Source organism: Alligator mississippiensis, chromosome 8 (assembly GCF_030867095.1).
Source record: "Alligator mississippiensis isolate rAllMis1 chromosome 8, rAllMis1, whole genome shotgun sequence".
NCBI classification, from domain to species: Eukaryota; Metazoa; Chordata; order Crocodylia; family Alligatoridae; genus Alligator; species Alligator mississippiensis.
This window is the reverse complement of record NC_081831.1, coordinates 4,047,168-4,072,489: the sequence shown is the minus strand read 5'-3', so window position 1 is coordinate 4,072,489 and position 25,322 is coordinate 4,047,168. Positions and strand designations below refer to the sequence as shown.

At 48.4% G+C, this 25,322-nt stretch overlaps 1 protein-coding gene across 3 annotated transcripts in view; it reads left to right on the top strand.

Annotated features, from left to right (window-relative positions):
- The window catches only part of MAP2K6 (mitogen-activated protein kinase kinase 6), a 73,853-nt gene that overhangs the window by 35,236 nt on the left and 13,295 nt on the right, over positions 1-25,322 (top strand). For all 3 annotated transcript variants that reach the window (XM_014601811.3, XM_019494340.2, XM_059732016.1), the window contains exons 3-11: positions 2,013-2,061; positions 8,646-8,759; positions 10,754-10,873; positions 11,707-11,823; positions 12,165-12,216; positions 14,382-14,509; positions 15,522-15,599; positions 17,972-18,111; positions 22,566-22,611. In XM_014601811.3, the coding sequence (XP_014457297.1) occupies positions 2,013-2,061; positions 8,646-8,759; positions 10,754-10,873; positions 11,707-11,823; positions 12,165-12,216; positions 14,382-14,509; positions 15,522-15,599; positions 17,972-18,111; positions 22,566-22,611 (844 nt within the window). The remainder of the gene's footprint in view (positions 1-2,012; positions 2,062-8,645; positions 8,760-10,753; positions 10,874-11,706; positions 11,824-12,164; positions 12,217-14,381; positions 14,510-15,521; positions 15,600-17,971; positions 18,112-22,565; positions 22,612-25,322) is intronic.

Below are 25,322 nucleotides of genomic sequence, written 5' to 3'. Positions count from 1 at the left end.
GCTGCCTCTCTTGCAGGTTTGGAATAAGCTGATTTAAAATAAGGAAATAAATACATAAAACCCCTTAGCTTAATAACTATTCTCCAACCATTTGGGTTGGTCTAATAAAAGATATCAAATTCACCCAAGGAACCTTGTCTGCCTGTGTCCTTAGACCACCACGGCTACAACCCAAACCCCTAAAACCCCTTAGGAAACAGGTCTGTGCTATTAGGATGTCATTTGCTGCATAAGGCAAACCCTGCGTTTGCTTGTTTGCCTCCTTAGTGATTAATTTTGATCATTGAAGCAATTACCTCCCATCCGTCTTGCCTAACTTGGCTACCTGGTTATATTGGCAGGTGAAACAGTAACATAGGTTTAGGTTTCACTGAGGATAACCCTCATTTTCCTTTACGGATCGATTAGGAACACCTGCACCCATAGGATCACTCTTTCTCCCTGGAGCTCTCCAGGGACTTACTCGGATCAGGAGACATGAGAGTCCATCATCTATTAAGATGCTTTGGCTGCTCCTGGTGTAATAATTTTGTGATGCTGATGACTTTCCAGAAACAATTTAATTAAAAAACCCCCAGCTCTTGTGAAAGGCTGAGTTTTTGTCTCTTAAGAGCTGAATTCAGCTGTGTGAACAATAGGACTGCCATTTTATTGCTGTGAAGTAAGAGCCTGCCCAGCCAGGTAGCACATCGCATAGGCCACAGGTGTAAAATGAGGGCACTCAAAGCCTTGATTTGCTAGGGTAATGCACCTGGGGCCTTCAAGCCAATTTAAAAAGCCATGCCTCTTGGCTGTCAAGTGTGTGAGCAGCGATCCTCCATGGCTTGCAGTGCCAGCAATGAGGTGCTCGCTGGGAGAGATTTGCCGTGGGGTAGATAGATCTGACACCTCACCTTCTCCTGGAGGAGGAAGACGATTTCCCGGGAAGCTGAGCATATCTTAGCTGTTTTTGGAAAGGATTCATGCAAAGATCTCTGGACAGCGTAGACTTCGGAGACTGAGATGCTGAGTGAGGTTTCCCTTTTAGTCGTCTCCATTTGTATTGCTGCTGCCCTATGGGTTCCTGTATGGAGCGACGCGTTCCCTTCTCAGGCTGGCATGATAATTCGCTTTGCTGAGGGATCGTTTTAGGGCAGGGGGGAACACAGGTGACCCTACATGCTGCTGGATGCAGGCGCTGGGAGCGATATGAAGGGGATAACAGGATGGGTAGCCTTTCTGCCTGGAGTCAGGTACTAAAGCAGTTAGTGCACATAACTGGGATACTGCGACTTAGGGACCGTATCACTTCACCCTGGCCTTGGGGCATGCAATTTAGGATTGCTAGCCTAAGGGCTACAGCAAGAAGAAAGCAGGATGTGAAAGATCTTCTTCGCCCCTTCGAAGCCAGGGGTGGAAAAAGTTAATTAGAAAACAGATAGACACACATCTCTATAGCCTGTTAGAAACGGCGCTGAAACCAAGCACCAGGGGCCAAGCTCCTTTTTTCATCCCTGGGTGAGCTAGGTCTTGGACCCTTCTGTAGAGAGAGCAGACAGCAGACTCGGGCTGGATCTCTGCGCAGTTTAATCTACCCAGGAAAGGAGATTAACTCTCCCTCCCTCTCTTTCTTTCTTTCTTTCTGCTGGGATTGGGCACCCTCCCAGCCCATCAAAGGAGATCATCTCTCCGAATTCCTTACTATGGGAGTTGGACAAAGACTTGTGAAATTCCAGCTCCGGCGGCATCCTTCCTGACCCCTTTTGGGATGAGTTTGTGAGCCTTGGCAAGGTCTAGCCTCGCGGTGAGGCTAGGAAGCCACTGGTACTTCTCAGCATGATACTGAGCATCCGTGGCTTGAGGCCGCTGTGCTACCAGCCTAAGGGGGATTCATGCCCTGGCCTCCCTTGGTATTGTCGACCATCTCCATCTGGGTTGTGATCCGACACGCTTGGTCCTCTGGGATAGCGGCAGTTGTGCGGTCTCGGGAACTGATGCTTACCTGTTGTTTTTCTTTTCTCTCTCTCCCATAGGCCGCCTAGAGATTTAGACTCCAAAGCCTGCATCTCTATTGGGGAGAAGGTAAGGTTATAAGTTTGGTCTACCGGGCTATATTAGATGTGTAAACCCAGGCCCAGGTGCCAAATTAGGGTCTAACTGATTTTACAAACCTGATTTGAGTGGGTTACAACCTGAGGGAGCATGAGATCAGGGTCAAGGGCGGGCAACTTGGCCATTTTCTCTTATTTTCTGTCAGCCACCCCCAAGTCATTTCGTGTCCCAGCTTCCTTTATGTTTTATCCACTGATTCCCTTGTTGCCAAACAAGAGTCATGTATTTGAGCTTCATGCTTTGCATTCATTTTGCTTTTTATGGCAAAAGTGTTTGCATTTGGTGCACAGAAATAACCAAAGAAAATTGTATCCAGTAATTATGAATATATCACATGTTTCTAGCTATTTGACAGTTAGTAGCTCCAACTGGAGCAGAACATTTAGGATACTAGAGAAAAAAAAATATATATACATGTGTGTATGATGAGTGTGTTTGCAGGTTTCCACATCTGTCAGAAACCTTGTGGAAAATTTATTACACTTTTCATTTTACATATACACACGAATTGTGCATAGGCGAGTATATATATGAGAAAGCTTCAATTCTGCCAGAAATTTGACAGCCACCAGAAAATGGATTTCAGACCTCATTGGGATTGTAACATTAAGGTAGAGAATAGAGTGGGTCCAGGATTGTGGCTGTTTCCTTAAACGCATGCATATCTAGCTGACAAAAGCAAAATAAGGGCTCCTGTGTACATGTGCGGAGGCTGCCCCAATGGGTTGTAATTATGGCATGTCGGAGCAGACTTAATTAATTGAGTCTTTGGCGAGTGCGGTAATGACCATGCTCCAGCAGACTCCAGTGTCACGTGTATCAGCGTCCCTGCACTGAAAAGTGGTAGTGGGGTACTTTAAACTGAAGTTTGAACAAGTGTTAGTTAGTTCAAAGTGCTTTACCACCGTCTTTCAGCGCAGGGATGCTGAGACATGTGACGCTCCAGGCGCTTTAATTAGCACAGTTTTCAGAGTTGCGCTAATTAAAGCACCCCCCGCCTCCCGGAGCACGTCTATAAGATTGTAAGGTCTTTGGGGGCAGGGGCTATCGTCCTACTCTGTGCTGTGTCTGCACCGCGTCTGGTGTTGTGGGGTCCTGGGGCCGTGACTTCTGGGCACTATAACAAGGCAAATAATAATGCCTTGGCTTCTGGGCACTACAGCAAGGCTAATAATAATAATAATAATAACTGCTATTAATTACAACCACAATAAGAATAGTAGCATCACAAACCAGGCCATGCATTTACACGGAGTAGCTAGCTACAGGTTCTGGTATTTATAAAGCAGGAGGCCACAAGCTAAACATTCCCAAACATCCTCACCCACCTGAACTATTTGTATTCTTATGGCTGCAGCCTCGCAGGGGGGTCATATCTTGTCTCCGTGCCATTTGGACTCCTTTAGCTATTGCCTCACCCCCCTCAATGCACACAGATAGAGATGTGCTTTGGATGCTGCCTTAATCAGGTGGCAGCCAGCAGGCTCCCAGTCCCCAGACAGCAGGATCCCAGTAGGAGTGAGCTTTCTTGACCCAGTGCCCTTCTGCCCGGCACACACGGCTGTAGCTGCCATTCGTATCTCCCCTGCACTGTTTCTCAGGTAGTCCTGTACTGTATAGAGAGATGTTAGCCCCCTCTCATCAACCTGCTGAACTGGGTGGGGGAAGGAGATAAGGGATCATGTAATGGTTCTTTTGCATGAATTTAAACATCCCATCTTAAAAAGCAGATGGGTTGGAGCTCGCTGAGAAACTGTGCAGCACTGCTGCCTTCCGGATGGGAGGAGCGTGAGGATGCAGCCAGCCCAGGGGAGCATGAGAGCAGGAGGCCTTCACAATAAGCAAGCCTTCCTGGCGCAAATGCCGGCACAGCGATTCCTTCTTTGTTTCTCCAAGGAATGACCCGGATTAGCGAGCGTGGCCCTGTTTCCCTTTGTGACACTCACAGCTTTGTTAAACCCTTGCCCGGCTCTTACATAATGGCCCTGACATCGCACACTTAACATTATTAATAGTAACATGTAGTCAGGGTCAAGATGCTGATTGCTAAGCTCTGGGTTATGTTAATGGCTTTCTCCCGCTTCGTTCCAAATATGAATTTCTCCCCCAACCAGGAGAAATAAATGCTAATAGGACCCAGCCTCAGAAGTTTACTTTGAAGCGTGGGCGTGAATGTTAGCCATTTCCAAATGCTGGAGTATCCCCTGGAGTTTATCACCCATTTGGCTTTCAGCCATCAGTTGGCGTCATCGGTATGAAAACAGAGACATCCCCCAGCTGAAGAGTTTGTGGAGTTAATGCTTGTTAGCTGGAGTCCCTTAGTGCACAGAGCTGCTCAGCTTACCCAGGCAGAGAGACCATCCCTGTACAATGGGCATGTAGTTGATACAGGGTCCCGGAGGTCTCCCGAATCGGATGAAGACTGATGGCTTTTTTTCCCCCACTCCAGATCTCTTTATTTTTTTGCAACTCCTGTTTCAACAGTAACGTATCGTCTTAACTCTGACAGCCCCCAAAGCATTGAGAATGACCCCTCCAAGCGCTCAAGTTCAGTGTCCCTTTGCACGGCGTCTGCTCCGCTAACCAGCAGGGATCCTGGTTTTCTCTGAGGAAAAAAATCCAAATTTTTGTGATTTTTATGTATATCTATAGCTATCGATATATTGATATAGATATGTATATAGATATCTATGTATATAGATGTATCTATAGCTATAAATAGCTGTGTATATAGATATCTAAATATCTAGGGATAGATAGATAGATAGATAGATAGATAGATAGATAGATAGATAAAAATCAGAAAATTTTGGAATTTTTTATCAGAGAAAGCCAGAATCCCTGCTGGCTAGCATATATAGAGATGTATATCTCTATATATAGATCTCTCTCTCGATAGATAGATAGATATGTATATATATCTATATCTAGATAGATATCTATATCTATTTCTAGATATATATATATATACACACACACATATATAGATATCTATATCTATTTCTAGATATATATATATACACACACACATATATATATACACACACGTTATATATAGATATCTATATTGCTAGATATACACACACACACACACACATATATACACACACGTTATATATAGATATCTATATTTCTAGAGATATATATACACACACACACACATATATACACACACAGAGAGAATGGCATTTTGTTTTAATCATGAAAAAATGTGGATTTTGAGGGGGTTTTTAAATCAGAAAATTTTGGATTTTTTTTTAAATTGGAGAAAACCAGGGTCTTTGCTGACCAGGCAGGACTGCTGCCAGACTTTGCTTGGGATGCTGAGCCTTGTGGAGTAAAAGGACTAGGTTTTCCAATAGGAATCACTGCATGCCTGGGCAGAATAACAGGCCTCTTTGTTCGGCTTTGGTTTGGGGTGCAGCTGCCCAAGTCTAAGTGTCCTTGTGTCCCTTCCAGATCTTCATTTAACAGCTTCAGGTTCCCTTTCCACCTCCCTGCCGTACAGCCACTAAGGAGGACCAGATGTGCTCTGTTTTGTCAGGGGCTGTGAAGCCTGGTACCCTGTAATCTCAGCAGAAGGCAGGGTAGATTTGCACCTTTATAGACTAACTCATCAGAGGTAGAGCATAAGCTTTCGGAGGCAGAGGGCTTCCCTGAGGTCTCTTTACGGACCTCTCGACGACTGAGCATTTAACGACACACCCAGCAACTGTTGGCCCCAAAGCAGCACGTCGGGGAATGGTCATCCAAGGTATACGTGTACTGGTACTGAGATGGGAAACTATACAACTTGTTTCAAGGCTTTTGGAAACCTCCCATTCCCCTGGGGAACGGCCCGTTTCTCTGTGGGAGGGGTACCGAATGCCATGCTTCCACTCTTCTCTCTTTTCTGGGCCTCCCTTTGAATATTGACTTGCTTGCTGAGAAAAAAGTCCTAGCTCCAGCTGAGGTGTGAACATCCCCTGCTTCTTGCTAAGACTGTTAGCTTCAAAGCCTAGTTGTCACTCGTTCGTGTTGACAGCTTGCCCAAATGCCTGCCTTGTTCATGCAAGGACACCCGGGTCCTCTTTTGCTTTTCACTGGGTTGGGAAAGCTAGAGGACGAGGAGGTTGAACACCCACCTTAGAAAATCAAAGCCAGTTCAGTAGCCTCAAAGAACTTGCTGGATTAAGGCGTGGATTCGTAACCAGGATGGACGAGGGGTTGCACACAGGTTGCTCTTCCCTTCCTTTGCATGGTAAAAGAGCATCCCACATCTTTTTGTCTGAGCAGCTTAGATTCACTGCACAACAGCATTAAAAATGGTGTGTATATGTGTACCCATGCACGTGCATGGCTGCAATCAGAATCAAGCCGGGTTTTCAAACATCTCTTCCCCAATTTGATTTTAATATTATTAATAGAAATCACGAGAAAACACTGGGGTGTCCAAAGGATTTTGGAAACCTTAGCTATGGGAGTCACAACTCATCCCCTTGGAGAATCAGCTCGTACACCAGTTGGAAGTTCAGCCACGGCGTTTATCCCCGGTTCAGTTCTGGGCGACCCGGACTTAAACCCTGCTTCTCGGACGTTATCTTCTTCCAACACTGGGGGCTTTTTCCTACCATATATTCATTTGACCATGATCTGAACCCAGTGCAGGTCATCCTGTCCTGCAGTCAGATTCTTAGGAAAGCATGCCTGGAATCCAGGATGATTTGGCACTTTTCATTTTACTGGCAAAACAAGATTTTGATGGGAGAAAAATGCCATTCCAGCACTAGTCCAATGAAGCAGGGCAAGACATATCAGGTGGTTAATTTATTAGGTGATGTATTAATTCATTAGCATTTTACAATGTCTATCTTGGGATACTTTTCTTTCATTTGAATTTTTATTTTCCCTGGCGTAGAGCCGGGGCTGGGAGATGGAGAGAGTGTGAGAAGCATCTGGAGCGCGGTGGCCCAGTATCGAGTCAAAGAAATGCCTGCTGCTAAAATGAGCCCTTGTTCCAAGAAAAGCAGCTCTCTCTCCCCACAATCCCAAGGAAGAGGAAAAGTAGGACAGCTCCAAAAGGATCAGCGCAGAGAGGCAGCAAGTTTGGGTTGGAAGGTGCATAGAGACAGGGCCTCATTAAAAAAAACCCAACAGCCCCAGAGCTCAGTCTTTCTTTCTATGGTTTCCTATCGAAGAGTGTGACTTGACTTGGCTGCAGTATTACCCCGGTGGTATTGGCCGTCCTGATCCCACAAGTCATTTGTCCCACAGGGTTTCTTAGGACACGGTACCTCCATGCCCATCTTCCAGTGCCCCCATTGACCTATCCGCGTCCCCTAGAGAAAGCCACTTTCCTCGATCCCTTTAACTTCGCTGCTAAATTTAAGAGCGATGCCTGAAGGAGACAGAGGGCTTGTTTAGAGAGTCGGCGGTGAACAGTAGGAGCAGTGTCAGGCAGGGAAAAGGTGCTTGAAACCACGTCGTAGCACAAAACCACCAGTCAGGGCTACTTTTACAGTAAATGTAGTTGTGATTGAGCCGTCAAGCCGTACAGTAGCACAGTGTGTGCGCCCAAACTGGGAGAATCCCTCTCCAACCAGCACATTTCAGGCGGCAGTTGTGTGTTTTTTTTCTGCTGCAGAGGCAGAAAGCGGTGTGGGATTATGTGCTGTGAATCAGTTCATTATAACCGCTTACTTTCTGTAGGATGATTGACTTCTGCGGTCGTGCGTTCAGCATGCAGAGCGGCTGGTTTTTAGTAGCAAAGGCATATTTTAAACTCCAAAAATAATAATAAGCAAAAATAGAGCCTCTGCACAATGTCGCCCCGAAAAGAAGGGCTGGGATGCAGCGCTCCAAACAAAGTCTTCCTTCATGTAAAGCAAGGAGAAGGAGCTCCCAGAGGCTAGACAAAATAAATCTGGGGAGGTTTAAAGAGGGACAGCTCTCGACTGGTGTCTGGCCTTACTGCCAGTTTGTAGAAATAAGCTTTTTACAAGCCACGAAACCGGTCAGGAATGCTTCCATAGTATTTCTTTTGAAGGAAAGTCCTATGGGAAGTGTTGCTTCATCACTTTCCCTTGGCGTTTGCCAACCCAACCATCGCAGCACTGGGAACCTGAAGCTGACTGACAGTTACGGGCAGTTGGGTTGATTTTCCTCCTGAAGCCCTAAGAAATAAATGAGCCGAGGAGGGGGGGATCCAGTCTTCCAGGTCGTTCGGTCGTGGTGAGGAGGTACGGGGCACAGAGCTGAGGGCTGCATCTCAGGAGGGCTTTTCCTTTCCGGAGCGCTGCTTTAATTGTTACTTGGCTCATTCTCACCGTCTTCCCTGGGGAATCGTGTGCCCATTTTACAGATGGGGACAGGGAGGTGCGGAGAAGGTTAAGCAATCTCTCCAAGACTACAGGAGGAAGGTTGTGTGTTCAAGGTGCATTACAGCTTAGCACCTCTTGGCTTTTCTGCTGCTCTCTTCACAGAAGGGAAGAGTGGTGGCCTCTGTTCTCTTGCCTTCGATGTTTTCACGGTGTTTCCTCCTGCTCCTCCCTCTCCCCTCCCAATTCCTTCTCCAGAACTTTGAAGTCAAGGCCGATGATCTAGAGCCGATCTCCGAGCTGGGACGAGGCGCGTACGGGGTGGTGGAGAAGATGAGGCACATGCCGAGCGGGCAGATCATGGCGGTAAAGGTAGAGTGCAGCTCCTAGGGTTGTTTTATAACCGCTGTTTTAAAGCAGACATCATGGATCCATTCTAGCAATTATTTTGTTTTTCTTTGGGTTCCCCCAGCCCGGACACAGAACGTCAACACGTTATTTTGACTTGCGTTTCTAGCCCTTTTAGGGCAGGAACCATCTTTTTGGTATGTGTCTGTGCAGCCCCTGGCACACTGGGGTGGAAGGAGGATCCTGCTTCATGACAAGGGCTCCTGGACTGTATTGCAATACAGATAAATCCTAATAGGGGGATTTTCTTTGGGTTTTTTTCATTTTTTTACAACCCTATTGTAATTCAAGAAAAAAATCATGGGAACGTTCCTGTCACTTGTGGGTTCTGTAGAGAACTGAATTACAGGTCAAATGTGAGCTGAGAGTTACCTATTATTTAAAATACGGGGAAAAAACAGTGCAAGACTTTACAAGCGAAGGGAAATGCAATTCCTAGCTTGTCCTTGCTGCCTCCAGCGTAACAAGCCTTGCCCAGTTTCTGCGGAGCAAGAACTAATCCGGGAACCCACATCTGTTGTATTTTGTCTGCTCTGTTTTATTTTTCCTGGTAGCCACCAGGCTGCAAAGCCCTCTTAAAGCGGGGATGGATGCGGTTGGGCAGGACGGTAGGAACAGCGCTCTCGCGCACTTTCATCCCAGTTGCTTGAGTGGTTTAAGTCTGACGCATGATTAGCCTTCAGTGGCTTTGACCAAAGAGCCTCAGAGTATCTGTGTCTGGTCGATGTGGAGCTGTGTCAGCTCGTAAAACTATACGAGCATCTCATGCTACAGCTAGCAGCTGCTGCAGAGGCTTTCCCCCATGAAAGGGAAGAGGGAGATTCGATAATCTTGTACCCTTCCTCCAATAAGGATGTCTCAGGAGTTCACAGAAGTAAATCCTACCTCACCACTGCAAGGGGGCTTATTCCTACCTATTTTTCTAAAGTCGACTTAGACTTTTCTAAATTTGCAGAGACCAAATTTTAAAAGTGGCCTCTGGTTTTGCTTTGAGAGACAGGAAACTCTTGCCCCAGGAAGCAGTGGTTCACAGCTGGGGTGCTGCAGCATCCTGGCATGCCATAAAGTCCAGTTAAGGGTGCCATGAGATACTGCACAGTATCAGCACGGTTAGGTTTGCAAGTGCCTGCATGATTCGCAAGATCAACCCAGAGTTTTCAAACAGGAATCCACACGGTGCCAAAAGTATTCTGCCCTGTTGTGGCCAGTCTGAGTGCTTTGCCACAGAAGAATGGCTCTATTATTTTCTGTAGTCAAAAAACAAGTGAAAGCTCAGAGCTGGCATTTTCCTAGGAATGCCTTGAGCCTGAAAAGGCAATCCTTTAGACCAATACGGCTACACCCTGATACTTTGAGGCTGAAAAGGTTGAGAACCAGCCGCAGCCATGCAGCAGAGACAGGACTAGAACCCAGAACTCTCAGGGCCAAATTCTGGGCTAGTATAAACCGCTGATTTACCCCTGCCTCAAGTTAGTCCTCCTGTTCAGCCCCCTAGAGCACAGAGTTTCTTAGGTGCTGTAAAAAAGTAGTGGAAAGGAGAAGCAATTCAGAAAAGAAAGTAACTGCCATCATCTCATGGGAATGGCGATAAGCAGTTTTCCCTGTGTGGGTGCGTACACACGTACTAAGCGGACTTAAAATAAGGTGACTTAACTAAAGTGACTTAAGCCGCGTCGGACCATACACACATACAGCTCCTTGACATGGCAGCAGCCATCCTGTGAGCTGAGTGGACTTGACTGTCAGAGCGTACACACATCTGGAGCAGAGCCGACTTAACTAATGGGACTCAAGATAACACACCTCAGAAGTAGTATCTTATGCTGCATTTAAGTCGACTTTAAAAAGTTAACTTGGCTTAGCTGTCAGGTGCGTGTGTACGCACCTTGTATTTCCACCTCCAAGCTTAAGCCTGCAAGTTGGACACTGCGGAGTGCTAACATGTTTCTCTTTTCCAGAGGATCCGAGCCACGGTGAATAGCCAGGAGCAGAAGAGGTTACTGATGGACCTGGACATCTCCATGAGGACAGTAGACTGCCCCTTCACTGTCACCTTCTATGGGGCTCTCTTTCGAGAGGTATGGATACCTGCCCATCTTGGATGGATACCTACCCATTTTGGATACCTGCCCATCTTCTTCTCCTGCTGGGTACTTAGGTTATTAATAGCGCCCATCCCCACAACCACGGAGCTCACACCTAAGATTGAAGGCTGGCACATATTGTAAGTTGGTTGCTATCTTGGATCTCACACCATGCCCTTCGTTGTTGGGACCAAGTATCTTTGAAGTGTCCTGTTACTTTGATAGAGCACTATTAGCATGTGCTCTGCTCCTGAGGGGTACAGAGAGTCACAGTCCCTAGCAAGAGGCGTTTTCCACCTGATGCTCGGGGGGCTTCTGTTTTCAGAAGAGAGCTAAGCCCCATAGATGCTGGGAAAGACCAGGCAAGCCATCTCCGCATCATCTATCGATGGTGGGTTTTCTGTTACGATGTGTGTACCGAAAACTCACAGCTCACAGGACACAGTTCCTGCAAGAGCCCTCCGATGGCATGATGGACCTGTGGCACATTTCAGAGACCCTACAGCCCATTCTTTGGAAAGGCAGCCAGTGTCTTTCAGTGAGACTTGAGGCTCCTAACTCTTGTAAGGGCCTCAGGAGAATTCAACCAACATCTGATTTCTAACTCTGGGATTTGCAAAGTGCAGCCTCTTGGGCAATCGTGCATGAATACATCAGGCACGTTGCGCTTGACCTCAGCTTACTTGAAGGGGAGTGGAGAAACCGGGGGAAGGTTGCATAAAGTACCGTGAGGACAAGCCCAGTGGGAGCGTTACAGAAGTCACCCGCATATACAAGCAAGGGATGGCTCGTTCCAGTTGGTAAAGATTCCCCGTTTTTTCCTCCAGGGAGACGTGTGGATCTGCATGGAGCTGATGGATACCTCCCTGGACAAGTTCTACAAACACGTCATCGACAAAGGCCTGACGATCCCAGAAGACATCCTAGGGAAAATAGCTGTCTCCGTAAGTGGAGTTCGGGGTGCTGTTGCTCTTCTGAGCCTCACCCTTGGGGACCCCTCATCTCTGCACTGACCCAGAAACCAGCCCTCACATGCAAATTCTTGCTTGGCTTTCAATATTTAACTTGAGTTTATATCTATCTGCTCTCCATACCCAGACATCGGCCAGTTGACTTAAATGATGAAGCGGTGTACTGCTGAAAGGGGGTGCCTTGATTATTCCCCCAAGCTTCGGCCCATTGCTGTAGCGCTGGGGTTAGGAGGCTTGGTGTGGGCTAGCCCCGCTGGTCCATCCGTGTCTGGCTTCTGCGAGCCCTGGTTCACTCTGGATTTGTTGTGTTTCAGATTGTAAAAGCGCTTGAACATCTACATAGCAAACTCTCCGTCATTCACAGAGGTAAGTGCAGCTCATGCGTGCTTTGGCAGTGTCTGCTTCCCACTGAGCCTGGCTTCTGGCTCTGTCTCTTGTGGGGGTGATTCTCAGAGCCGGGGAGGTGCCCCCAAAGTCAGGGGGAAATCCAGTGGCCTCACAGCCTAGAGCTGGGAGCTGTGGCCTTGTAGCCCAAAACAAGGGCTTGTCTCTGGCCGTGTAGCTCAAAACATGTAAGCAAAGTAGAGTCAGGATGTGCAGGTGTCTTGGAGGGGGTGCTGCTCAGCGTATCTCCACTGAAGCTGAACATATGAAATATCTATTTATTTGCCAGCCAGTAGAGGCTAATTTGCTTCCCCATCACCTACTAGCAGAGGTGCACCTGACTAATAATAGGATGGGTTCCCAGCTCTTGGACTTTTGACTGGTTTGGGATCAGTCAGGGTCTAGGCTCATGCCTCCCCATGCAGAACATGCCCTTAGCATTTACATTAAGCCTGGTGGCACCTCCTAATTTGGGCCCAGTCTCATGCAGCCAGGACTTTTAGGTGCAGGCTAGATCAGCAGCTTATCCCATGGGAGACTTGGACATAGATGACCTTAGCTTAAGAATCCCACTTTAGGAAATAGCAGGTAGAGGAAAAAACGGGAGGGCTACACCAGGTTTTCTCGTCAGATCTCTGGATTTTCAACCAAATTGTCAGTGCTGAGTAATACGAAGCGGTGGTGTTGTGGTAAATGCTACAAAGCCTGTTTCAAAACCTCCTGATTTCTACCTGTGTTATTTATATTACTTATTACCAGAGATGGTGATGGCACAAAAACAGTGTTTGTTCTGCATTTGTGCAGGGCCTAACATAGTGAGGGTCCTGACCCCTGAAAGAGACTCCTAGGTGCTAACTGCAATGATAATGTTAATAATGACAATAATTTAATCATGTACTTTTAAACACTTCTGCTACTGTTTTTATTGTTCTTTGTTATGCATTTTCTTCCTCTTAAATGCCACAGTGATTTTTATGTCCTGACTTACACAACTCTGCAGGCTTCAAGCTCCAGATGTGGCATTTCTGTCTGGCTTTGGTTTTCAAAATCCCTCTGGTCTCTTTAAAGCACCTACATTTCAGCAGCTATGTAGGACAGTGTCAAGAGAGTTTAAAAACTGCCTCCACGCAGATGCCAGGAACGTACATAAAAGGAAACTATCTTGCTCTTTTGCTGGTTGGCACCTTTATTTTAAAAACTGTATTCCGTATGTCACGAAAAGAAAAAAAAAACCCATCTCTATCCCCAGCAGTCACTCTGCAGAGTTGTTTGAAGTGAAAGGAGTTCAAAACTAACAGCTGCTCGTGATCTCCCTCTAACGAGCCTGCCTGGGGTCGAGATCCTGCTTTCTGGATTGCCGAAAGTGGGTGGAAAATTCTGCGTGGCTCATAGAGGGTTGTTTGTGTGATTTCAGTCGAAAGGTTGTCATTCAGGGATAATAGACAAAAGCTTCCCAACAGTTTGATCGCACGGCCCTGAGTAGAGAGAAGAGGCCAATCAGCCGTGTACCACAATGCCTCGATGAGGAGGAGCATGCCACCAGCTTCAGCCCCCGTATTATTATATGTATTTAGAGCAGATTTTTTCAGAAGTGGCCTCTGAAGATAGGTGCGTTCAGAGAGGCGGCGTGGCTCACGGTGAGGGAGTTAACTCGTTTTATGGGAGACCCGCTCACAGATATCCTGTATGACCTTGGATCAGTCACATAGTCTCTCTGTCTCTGTGAGCCGTGCTTACAGATGTGGGAAACGTGTTGCCAAGATAAATGCGTTGAAGATAAGGCACTCAGATACTATAATGGGAGTCAAATCGGTGTGATGGGCAGTAGGCCACTTTGGGCCCGATTTCCATCACCTCTGGGTGATTTTAACCCCAGCTGGAGTCGCTAGGAGCTGCCGGTGCTTAGCACCTTTGGTTTGGCTCCATCCTATTTTAAATCTGGGCACCAGCTGAGAGTCCACTTTTGAAGATTTGGGCCATTTTGTCTTTTCTCCATCTTCCCTCCCCCTGATACTGCTTTGGTACCTTGAGTGAGTGCCCTGCGGCGGTAGGAAGCTAACTAACCATGTTTGCACCTGGTTATAATCTGCAATGGTGGGGTGAGGAGTGTTTGTGATCGTGACGGCGGTGTGTGCTCCTTCTCGCAGATGTAAAGCCCTCCAACGTGTTGATCAATGCACTGGGGCAGGTGAAAATGTGTGATTTTGGAATTAGCGGTTACCTCGTTGACTCTGTTGCTAAAACCATGGATGCAGGATGCAAACCTTACATGGCGGTAAGTTGAGATGCTTGGGGAAGATGCATGAGAAACTGCTGTGATACAGAGAGAAGCATGTGAAACTGGGGATGGATCACCTACATGTAGGAGGCCTGAAAGATAACAACTTCCAATGCGTTGTTTTGATGACAGACAAGGCTCTTTGGATAAATGTGATCGTTGGAAAAATTGTTATTTGCAAGCTTTTGGGTACAAAATAAATAGTTGGAAAAACTTATTTGCAAGCTTTTGGGTACAAACAACCTTCTTCAGGCATAGGGAGCATCAACACAGCTACAACCAACAACCCTTGTTTCGATGACTCACTTAAGATGGGTCTCGGTAGTTATTTGTCTAATTATTTACATCTCAAGCCTGGGTTTTATTTCACGTGCCCTCAGTGATTCATTATGTGACCTTGAAAAAGTTGCATTTGGTCTTTACCCAGTTTCCCTATTGGTGTAGTGGAGACAATGATGGTCTTTTGGTGGAAATAAACCAATAGGGAGCATTGGTCATCAGCAGCATCAAGATGAGACACATAAGCCACGCAGACGTGCCACTTCAAAAGTGGAGTATGTTATGCCCCGGCAGGGGAGCCCAGCATCACAAAGAGCCCCACGGTAGCAGCCGTTTTGTGCTTGCCCAGTGGAAAAACCAGTATAAATGGTCCCCTTTGGATTAAGGTCCTGGAGAACTGGGCTTGCCACCTCCTGGGCAGATCTGAACCCTGGGAATCAGGGACTGGGATTCAGCTTCTGCTATCTTACCTCCTTGGATATAACCCAGTGTCCAGCCTTGGTGCTTGTCCCCACTAGACAGAGAAGATAAGCCAGATCCAGTCAAGACAGCAGAGAGGAGATTCAGTTTTAATAAACCCGTGGCTCGAGTGTGCTCCCCTCCAGGATCCAGCTCAGCAGTGAGTGCTGGTTCGGGGTATTCGTGGTGTTTAGCACCGGGGTCACCCCGCCTTATGGGAAGGGAGCCTAAGCTGTGCTTGTAATCAGCTTCTCTTTGTTTCTCCTTCCAGCCTGAAAGAATAAACCCTGAACTGAACCAGAAAGGCTACAGCGTCAAATCAGATATCTGGAGCCTGGGAATCACTATGGTAAGACAGCACTAAAAGCTACCAGAGCTTAAGGGTTTTATAGTCTCATGCTTATATTCTTGAGATCCATAGCACCATTCCCCGTGGGCCTTCAGGGGACATATTCACCTCTTCCTGTCCCAAATACTCATGACATGTTGTAGTGTAAAGGAGAAAGAATCTCACTGTGCGCTCACCACCCCCCTAGGTGAGGGGCGGGCAATTATTTTGTGTTATTACTGAGTTTTGGCAAGCCATCGAGGGCCACATGACAGGCAGCCAAGATACATATTAATTTTCTAAATTTTTTAGGAGCCTCACGGGCCGGATAGACTGGCTTGGTGAGCTGCCTCCGGCCCGTGGGCCACATCTTGCCCACCCCTGACCTAGGCCCTGCTGGAATGGGCGTCCTTGATCAGCGAGGCCCAGATTTCCAAATTTGATTCTCAGACCGTGAAGATGCTTCTCCTCGTAAAAGAAATGCCAGCACCAGTGCGAACAAGCAGATCCAGTACATTTTGTCCTCTAACACCCTCCTTCAATCTCTCCCTCCAAATACCTTGCAGCACAGGTACCCTCAGCCAGATGCCGCGATTGCCTTATATCAACAGCAGCCATCCCATCGTGCTCTTCTTGCTTTAAAGGCCCAGTCTTGCAGTCTAGCCCTAAACCACAGTGAGAAACTTTTTCTGTCCAGATCAGCAGGAGGGTCCTTATTAACTATGCAGAAAAGAGAGTTGTGGGAGGAAAGATCAGAGCGGGGAAGAAAGAAAGCAACTAACACCTGCCCAGGATGTGGTTTGGCATGCCTGACATGCAGTTGAGCTGCTCTTATCTTCTTTCTTCCCAGGCTTGGGTACAGGCCTGGGAACTGGAAGTCTCAGGGTTAATTCTGTGCTCTGCCTGGGAGCAAGTCACTTGGTCTCCGTGCCTCGGTTTCCCTCTAGTAAAACAGGGATGTTAGCACAGCCCTACCTCAGTGTGCAGATAAATGCTCCGAGGCAGTCAGGAATTGCTGCTGCCTTTGTCCTATAAACCCATGTAGCGCTGCAACAGGTCCTAGACTTCCCTCTGGGACTACAGGCTGTGCTGATCTCAGTTCAAACCAGCAGAACAAACCCGTTGCATTATTCCTGGGCCACAGGCACAGCGAGCTGGGCCGTGCCTTCAAGGCACAGCTGAGCCCAAGGTTGTTAATGCGGAGTCAAAACCTGCTTAAAAGGGAATCAAGCGTAATTTCGGCAAGCCCCCAGCTGATGGCAGCATCGGCTAACATTGGTGAACCTCCTGAAATGCTGAATGTGCAGCCTCAAATAAATCCATGAATCAAACAAACACTCTCAGCATTTAGCAACCAGCAAAAATCAGAGAGTGATGGCCTGTCCTAAAAGGCAGGCATACTGGCGTTAAAAGGCATTTTAGGAATTAGGCTACTGGCTGAATTTTTGGACCTCCTGATTGTTTTGGATGACTCCTACAGGAGAACGGACAAGGAAAATGCTGTTCGCTTTCTGCATTTCATTTTCCTCCCGTTTAGTTCAAGACCTGGCGTTTTGCGGTAGGGGGGTTCGCACAGCAAAAGAGGGGGAGGAAGGATTAAAACTAGGCAATTGTGATTGTAACCAGCTTGTAGGCTCACTGCTGCTTGTCCGGCCCCGAGCACCGTGGGCCTCCGGTCCGTGACGGACTGGGCATGACTGGACCACAAGTACGAGTTGTGAGACGTTGGCCGTGCAAATCCTCCACTTCCTTGCGCTGGGCCGTGTAAATGCCAGTGCAAGGTATAGGGCAGTGGAAATTCAGGATCCACATTTCTGACCAACCTGAGACAAAAGGCAGGGGGGAAAAGAAAGCATTTTGGATGGAAAAAGGGAGGTCGGTCTACCTCAGCTGAAGTCTGGCATGCTTATTTTTAAACAACCCTGCTCTTATTTCATTCTGGCCTGGGAGGGATGTCAGACCAGGCTCGGAGGATGAAGGAGCCGCGTACAGCCCAGTCTTATCCCTCTAGGGAGTCAGAGCGCGGCGCTCATACAATGTACTCTAGTGATGGGCATATTAGTAATAGAGGAAGGATTAAATCGTCTGCTCTAATTCATCCTTCTTTATTACCCCTAAGGGTTGCCAAAAGCTGGAATGGGCTTCCAAGGGAGGTGGTGCTCTCCCCTGCCTTGGAGGTCTTCAAGAGGAGACTGGACAAGCACCTATCTGGGGTCATCTGACCCCAGCGCTGTTTCCTGCCCAGGGCAGGGGGTCGGACTCGATGACCTGCTGAGGTCCCTTCCGACCCGAACGTCTATGAATCTATGAATGACAAAGGTCATAAGCTAGCCAGTTAAAGCCGCGAGGCTGTAGGAGTTATCACTGACCTCTGCCCCTCTCTCCCCTCCCAGATCGAGCTGGCAATCCTGAGGTTTCCGTACGACTCGTGGGGAACGCCGTTCCAGCAGCTCAAGCAGGTGGTAGAGGAGCCTTCGCCACAGCTCCCGGCAGACAGGTTCTCTGCAGAGTTCGTTGATTTTACCTCGCAGTGGTAAGCGGGTCCCTCCTGAGCCCCCTTTCCTGGCGGTGAAAGTCAAATTACCCCCCCTCTTTTTAGGGAGGTTGATCCAGAGCCGTACTATACGGTCAGGCTGTCTGCACATAATGTGCATCTTTGATACGTTCTCGTTTCACCAGGTAAAGAGCAAGAGGCGTTGTGGCTGGTTATGTTACGTAGGTCAAAGTAGACGTGAGGCCGCCTGCCTTGCATGCCCTGGGCCTGGAGCCAACCTGGGATCCTGCTGGCCTGGTGTGTGGATGGGGTCCTTACTGCTTATTGCACTGTGGGAAACTGCTTACAATTATGGATTGCATAGGATGGTTTGCATAGGGATATTCTTGCCTCGCACGAGGGGTGGGCTAGATAACCTCTGGAAGTCCCTTCCGGGCCTGCTTCTTTAGGACTCTCTGATCTCAAACCCTTTGCTGCTGTCATCAGTTCCCACGTCATGGGGCTGGGATGGATGCTATCTTGGACAACACCGGGGATTGAACCCCAGGCATCCGGAGGTACCATCGCTGCACTGCTTTAGCTGAACAACAAGGCTCTTTACTTGTGCTGCATGCACCCCTCTCCACCCCATCCCACTAACCAGTGGGTTATGTGCATCCTAGCCACAAAGGAGAAATGCAGGTGGAAGCAGCAGAAAATTGCATTGCAGCTTGCAAATTGTTTGTCTTCTCTGGCAAAGCTGGCATACAGTATGCATCCACCTCCATGGCACCTGTCCTCACATTGGGGTCATTCCCTGGAGAAGTGGAGGGAGAAGTGAACGTCTCAGCCCAGCGAGGTCTTGGATGAACGGTTCCACAACCCAACAGGTCATTTGGTTGGTGCTGTCGACGTAGAGCTGCGACCCGGCCCCGCGGGTGGTTGCCCGAGAGAAGATTCAGAAATGCACGTACTCCCGGCCCATCTCATCAGCAGCTCGCTCCCCTCTTCCTGTGCACGGGCACTTGGGTCTGAGTGGGTCTCCCTTGAGGCCTCCGGTACGGAAAGTGAGAGGGGCTTGAGACCGGCGGTTTCCTGAGGCTTTGAGGAAACGGAGAGCTGACCTGGAGCGACCCCCTGCCTCCCCAGCCTTGTAGGCCCTCGTGGGAAGCTCTTACACAGTGAGCCTGGCTGAGGAGAGGGATGGTTTAGAGGGGATTGATCCAGACCTCAACCCTGTCTGCACCAGAGGCCGAGCTGTGCTTTCCTTTGTGGCAACTGCACTGATTTCCATGAGGGTGCAGGGGGGGAATTTGGCCTCCGTGATAGATAAAAGGTTCGGATTCAAAGAGTGGAGCAGCCTTGCATGGTGCAAACCTTGCTTCTTAAAAACAAGAGACCCTCCCTGTACCCTGACATAAACTCAGCATTGCCCTTTTCTGTCGGTGCATTGTTTAGAAGCATCTGGCAACAACTTCTTCCTCCAAACTCCCTCAAAATCAGCCAGGAGGTGACTTTATTTTTCCAGGCACTGCAGGGCCACTTGCTGCTTGCCAAGTTGGCAGGTGGGTGGACGGCAGCGTGCGTGGGCGCTACGGCAGGACCACGGGCTAGCGGATGCAGAAATGCGAGACGCTTCCAGTGGCTTGGTGTCAGGGCTTGGTGCCTGATCTGCTTGTGTCCCAGGAAAGAGGTTTCTCAGCCACCTCGCTGGACTTGAAGCAGCGTGTTGGGTTCCTCTCTGGAAGCTCATTCAGAGTAGCCAAGGAGCCAGGTGTTCCTGTAACCCGTTTCCTTCTTTTTTTGGTTAAAATCAGTATCTTTTGCACCCTGTGTGCAGCAGGTTCATTCCCAGCCGGCAGCAGGTGGGAGCTCACGCACGCGCACATACACACACTAACACATCCAGGCTTTTTTGCAAGCCTAAGCCTGAAAGTCTGTTTCCTGGACAAATTTCCTATGCTCCATCTTGCACACTTTGTTACTGCAGAAATCCTTGCATGTGCCAAGCCCCCCTTGCTTTTGTCAAAAGAGTGCCGAGACATTTGATTTGCAAGCAGCATTTCTCGGGGCTTGTCACGTGGGCTTCTCCGGCAGCTTTTGGAGCAGGAAATCCACAATCATACTAGTCACGCCTGTTAAACAACAGCAATATCTTGCCATTTCCTTCACCAGGGAGTGTTTGGGTGCTCTTCTGTAACCCTATCATCAAAGACTAGCGGAAGAGTACACGGGTTTCTTGCAGGGTACTTGAAGTCCGTAGCAGCAGCTTCGGCTCAACCCCTCTAAATATGAGACCCAGATTGTCTTTAGGCTGGTTTATAGGTCCCTGGAGTCTCTGAGAGCAGGGTAGGGTCCTTACTTTCTGGGCATGAATAGGTAGGGCACTCATTTTAAGTGAAAAACGTGCAAAACATTAACCACAACAAAAGAAAAGCCTCAGGGACCTGCCTTTACTGGTTCTTCATTTCTGTGCAGTCTAAAAACCCACGGTTTAACACTTCTGGCCTAAAGGTTTCATTGTTAAAGATTACTTTTGAGTTCAGTAGCTCAGAATTATTATTTTTTTAACAAAAGATCCGAGTTCAGAGAAACCTGGACCTGAGCTCTGTGTCCAAACCTTTGAAGTTCCCTTCAGCTTGGGCCATCGCTGGGCCTGAAGGAAATGACAAGTCTGATCTTCCGCTGGGTCCCACCGATACGGTTCATCCTCTGTTATTGTACAGCATGACAGTTAAATGTGAATGAACCACGCGCAGCGAGAGACAGGAAATATCTGCTCCGCGTGCATCCTCCACTTCCTCAGGGCCTGGCAAATCCCAGCAGACGACCCGCTTATCAGAGCCGAGGTTCTCACTTTTGTTTTGCTCGGTGTGACACTTTCCCCACCCCCCCGTCACTAACGTGTGTACGTGTGAAGATCTTTTAAAGTCGCTCCAAGTGTCTTCCCATAAATACACCGGTGGGAAATGAGTAGAGATTACGTCCTGTCTTTAAAGGCTATTTTCTGCTGGAGGGAAACCAAAATAACCTGCCTGCTCCTACCCTCCCGAGCCATCTGTTGTAACGGAGGAGAAAAAAGGATGTTCCACGTGACTGCCGGCGCAGCGGTGAACGTGCAGCCGTATGTGTGCTTGCAAGCCCTTTGGTTGTACGTCTCTGCACTGAAGGAGCTACCTGTTGCATTAAACCCCAATTTTGCCCTCCCACCTACAGCCTACGTGCAGGGCATTGGTACGGCTGGGAGAGACGTGCCACATACTAGCTAGTATGTCTAGGGATCTACCTGGAGGAACCAGGACTCCTTTTCTACCTTTGCCACTGAATGAGTTTCACCTGAGCAAGTCTGTGCCCAGTGCTTATGTCCCACGCAGGGGTTTTGCAAGGCTTAATGGGAGAATGAAACAAATGCTGCTATGTTAATGATAGCTGGCCCACTTAAAGGGAGCCCAATGCTGGGGCTTCAGGAGATGAACCTCAGACTGCCAGCTAGAAAGGAGCCCTTGTGTTTTTGCAGCTGGTGCCCCGTGTCTCTTCTGAGCAATACGGCTCATGCATATGAAAGCCAGTGCTTACCTAGCTACAGGGGTTTGCTGCCATACTGCACAATGTGCTATAACTTGCCATCCACTTACAGTGAGCTGATACCGGCTGCGGGGACGAGGAATCCCGACTCAAGCCCAGAACGGGCTCGGCAAGCCCCTGGGCTGTCACCTGGTCATGAACCGAACCTGCTGGGGAGACAAGTTTTGGGGACTCCTAGGCCTGGCCATGTAGAGAATGAGCCTGAGTTGCTGAGGCCACGGGTGGGGGATGGATCTGCAGTGTGAGCAGCTAAGTGCAGTAACAGGGGATAAGTCAGAGGGGCTCGTGGCAAGAGAGGTGCTTTTAGCAAAAGCTTAAAAATGGGATAGTGCAATGGAGCAGGTTTCCAAAGGGTGAGATTGGCACCCCTGGCTGGCTCTGGCTTCCAGCTGCCTCCTGTAATGGTGGTGGGACTTTGTACAAGCTAAAGCCAGGCTGAGTTTGTAGAGGGTCGTTCTCTAGTGGGATTTAGTATACATGGGGCCTTGCAAAATAAGCACATGGATGAGGAAGGGACAGAGGTGCCCTGACTCAAAGGCCATGGAAGTCAGTGGAAAGACTTTGCAATGGGCTGGAAATCCAGTCATCGTTTAGTTCCTAATGAGAGCGCATGAATCACAGGAAGGCGTTTATCCCACGGATGTGCCATGGGAAAGGTTATTCAGGATCAGGTGTGGTGTCTTGAGAACCCTGTAAAGACTAGAGTCCGCGTGAAACAAAAGCAGGTCCCTCAGCGGAGAGCGCCCGCGGCTTTCCCTGCATACTCTGCTCCCCGCAAGCTCCCTGTGGGTCTAAGACATGGAGTCTTTGCTCCGCTCATTCCCCAGGGATTTAAATTCTTGGGTCTAAATTTAAATTTAGATTTAAATTCTGTCCTTTTGGATTGAGCATTTCTGTGACTATAACTCGTTTCCTTTTTTTCTTTACAGCTTGAAGAAGAATTCCAAAGAGCGGCCAACGTACCCCGAGCTTATGGTGAGTGTGGCTGGACTAAGGGGCATTATAGCTGGAATTTAAAGGGATGGTTATTAGATGCCAAAGCTTCAGTTTATCCAAGGGACTAATCATTGCAGGTGCCCAGCTTCTGAAACACCTCATCTTCATTAAAAATGTAGGAGAATTGGGCTCCTTTCAGGTATCTTGAGCTGGGCACCTGGAAACTAAGGCACCATAAATTATTAGTTGTTCTTGAAAACCGTGGCCTGAGTTCCAGATTCTGCTCTCAGGTGCTCAGTTCCCAATGGAGAAGCGCACATGCATAGCTAAGGTCAGCGTTTTGCCTTTGAAGCATTAAACGTACCAGAGTTTAGGGAGGGAGCTGCTAGGTGGTAGCAATGAGTGTGGTGAGTGCAAGTCCACCGGAGCAAAACTCCCTTTGTGCAATTGCACGGTGGCTCGCGGGCAGAGAGCGCAACGTGCGCTGCCGAGGTCCGTCGCCGCAGTGCCTTGGAGAGGAGATTTTGGAACTGAAGCCGTTTTGGCTATTAGCAGCGGGGATGACCCAAGCGGTCATCCAGCGAGCGAATTTCTTCTGCTGTGTGCAAAATGTTGGTTTTGAGCTTGGCTGGGACAGAGCATCAAGCAAAGGGAGGAAAACGCTGGCAGCGGGTCACAGCGGGAGGTCAGCGCGCAGCAACCCAGCTGCCGGTGTGCCTTTCTCCAAGGGCCGCAGAGGTCCGGTGCGCTTCCCTGATGATCAAGTGTCAGCAGTTCGGACGTGGAGCTGAACTCAGCCACTGCTCCGGACATAGAGTCGGTAAGGACGGGGTTGGCTGTGAGATTCCCCATAAATCTCTAGTCTGAGTCTGGATCAGAACCAGAGTGTCAAAGCCCAACAAAAAATGAGTTGAGTCTACTCCAAGAGTTAACATCGCACTTTCTTGCATGTCCTGTTTTACTTCCATATTAACCCAGACTCTTTAAGGGATTTGGGTAACTCACTGTCACTGGTTATCAGTGGTAATTAGGCACGTAGACACCATGAGGAGCTCAGTCCTTCGTGTTTTTTCTGGCTATATATGCACATCCGCGCTCTCAGTGCCATGTCATTTTTGGGCCCCAGACAGCAAGGTGCTGGCAAGCGGTGTTCCTTCATCTCTTCCTCCCATCGGAGGTAAGCAGTGAAAAATGATGCACATGCCTTTCTCCCCACTTTTAACGTATGTGCTGATGCAGTCTGATATGGGACGTTGCGTTACCTGCTGGGTAGGAGCCCCAAGTTGTGTAACCCCCTTTGGTGCTCTCTGCATGGAGAGGCTAGGCACCTTTCATAACCTAATTGCAGGTTGTGAGCAAGTCTGGTGGCATTTTTGTTAGGCACTGTAATGCCGTTGGGTTATATATAGACTGCACGTTGCTCAAACGCTGCTTTTTGAGACAAAGGGAGGCCCAAGATCATTTTCTTTTTAGTATTGGATAAATACACGCATGTATTTTAAGCAAATCTCAGGCTTTTGCCAAATGGCCTTTTATCACAAAGGTTCACCGGAGCAGAGCTGTCTGCTGCGGTGTAATACCCCCTGGCAGCGGCACTCGTTTCTATTGAATTAGGATTTTGGATCACCTTTCCAGTGTATCTCAACACTGTGGTATTTGATGGCTGACATTAGTGTTGTGAGGTTCTGTGGTTATGGGGTTTTTTTGTTGTTTTTTTTTCTCTCATGGTATTAAGTTGCGGTACTGGAATGGACTTGCCTTTTTAGACTGAGACTGCTCCTTGCTTTCCTGTGGAATTGAGGTTTCTCATGGAAAATCTGACTGTGCGCGCACTGATTTGAGCATCAGGAAAACTGATCTAGATGGGCTCTGCTTAACTTCAGTTTAGGCCCCACTCCCCCAGGTGAAGCGGAGGGTGAGACAAAGGACCTCGTCCCCCTGTGGCTTGCACTTTGTCAGATGCATCCCGTGCAACGCATCCCATGCGATGGCGGGATGGCTGCACCCGTGTTTTGGGGCCCTAGCCTATTCTAGCTACTGAATGAAGGCTTGGAGAGACGATGCACTTGCTTGCAGCCAGGCCTTCACACAGATGGAAAAGAAGAACGGATACGGGAGGTACGGCCCTGCGCCAGTGCAAGTGGTTTGCATTGGGTGTAGAGTGACCTCAGGGAAAAAACTTGGGACACTTCTACTAGTAAAGAGTAGTGTGATTTTATCCTGTGTCCTTTGCATTAGTAACTGGAGCGAGGTTACAAAGCACCAGGCAGTGTGATCTTTAGGTGTATCCGATGCAATGGGCAGCGTATCCGTCAAGCCAGCAAACACACCTTGAGAGCAGGGGGTTCTCCTAGAACAACAGCGCCAAATAGCCAGGAAAACATTCGGAAATACGTGGTGCAAAGTGAATAAAGGCGTAGAGACACCTGGCCTCCTTCTGGCTCTTGGATGACTGAGCTCTCCTCCAGATCAAGCTCAGAGGGCTGGATTTTCAAAGGGTTTCAGGTCCACAAAGAGTCAGATAAGCAGCACCTTCAAAAGCAGCAAGGAGCCTGATGGGAGCGGAAATGCCGGGCGACAGGAGCTCTGCAATACATTTGCAAATCTGATCTGTAGAAATGAGCACTGGGAAGCCTTTGGAAAAAGTCAAGAACCAAACTGCCAGCCTTTGCATTCACACCCCGAGCACATAAGAGGCAGATTTTGAGCCCCGAGAGTGGCATCACCATCTCATTCCCGGGGTCGGTGTG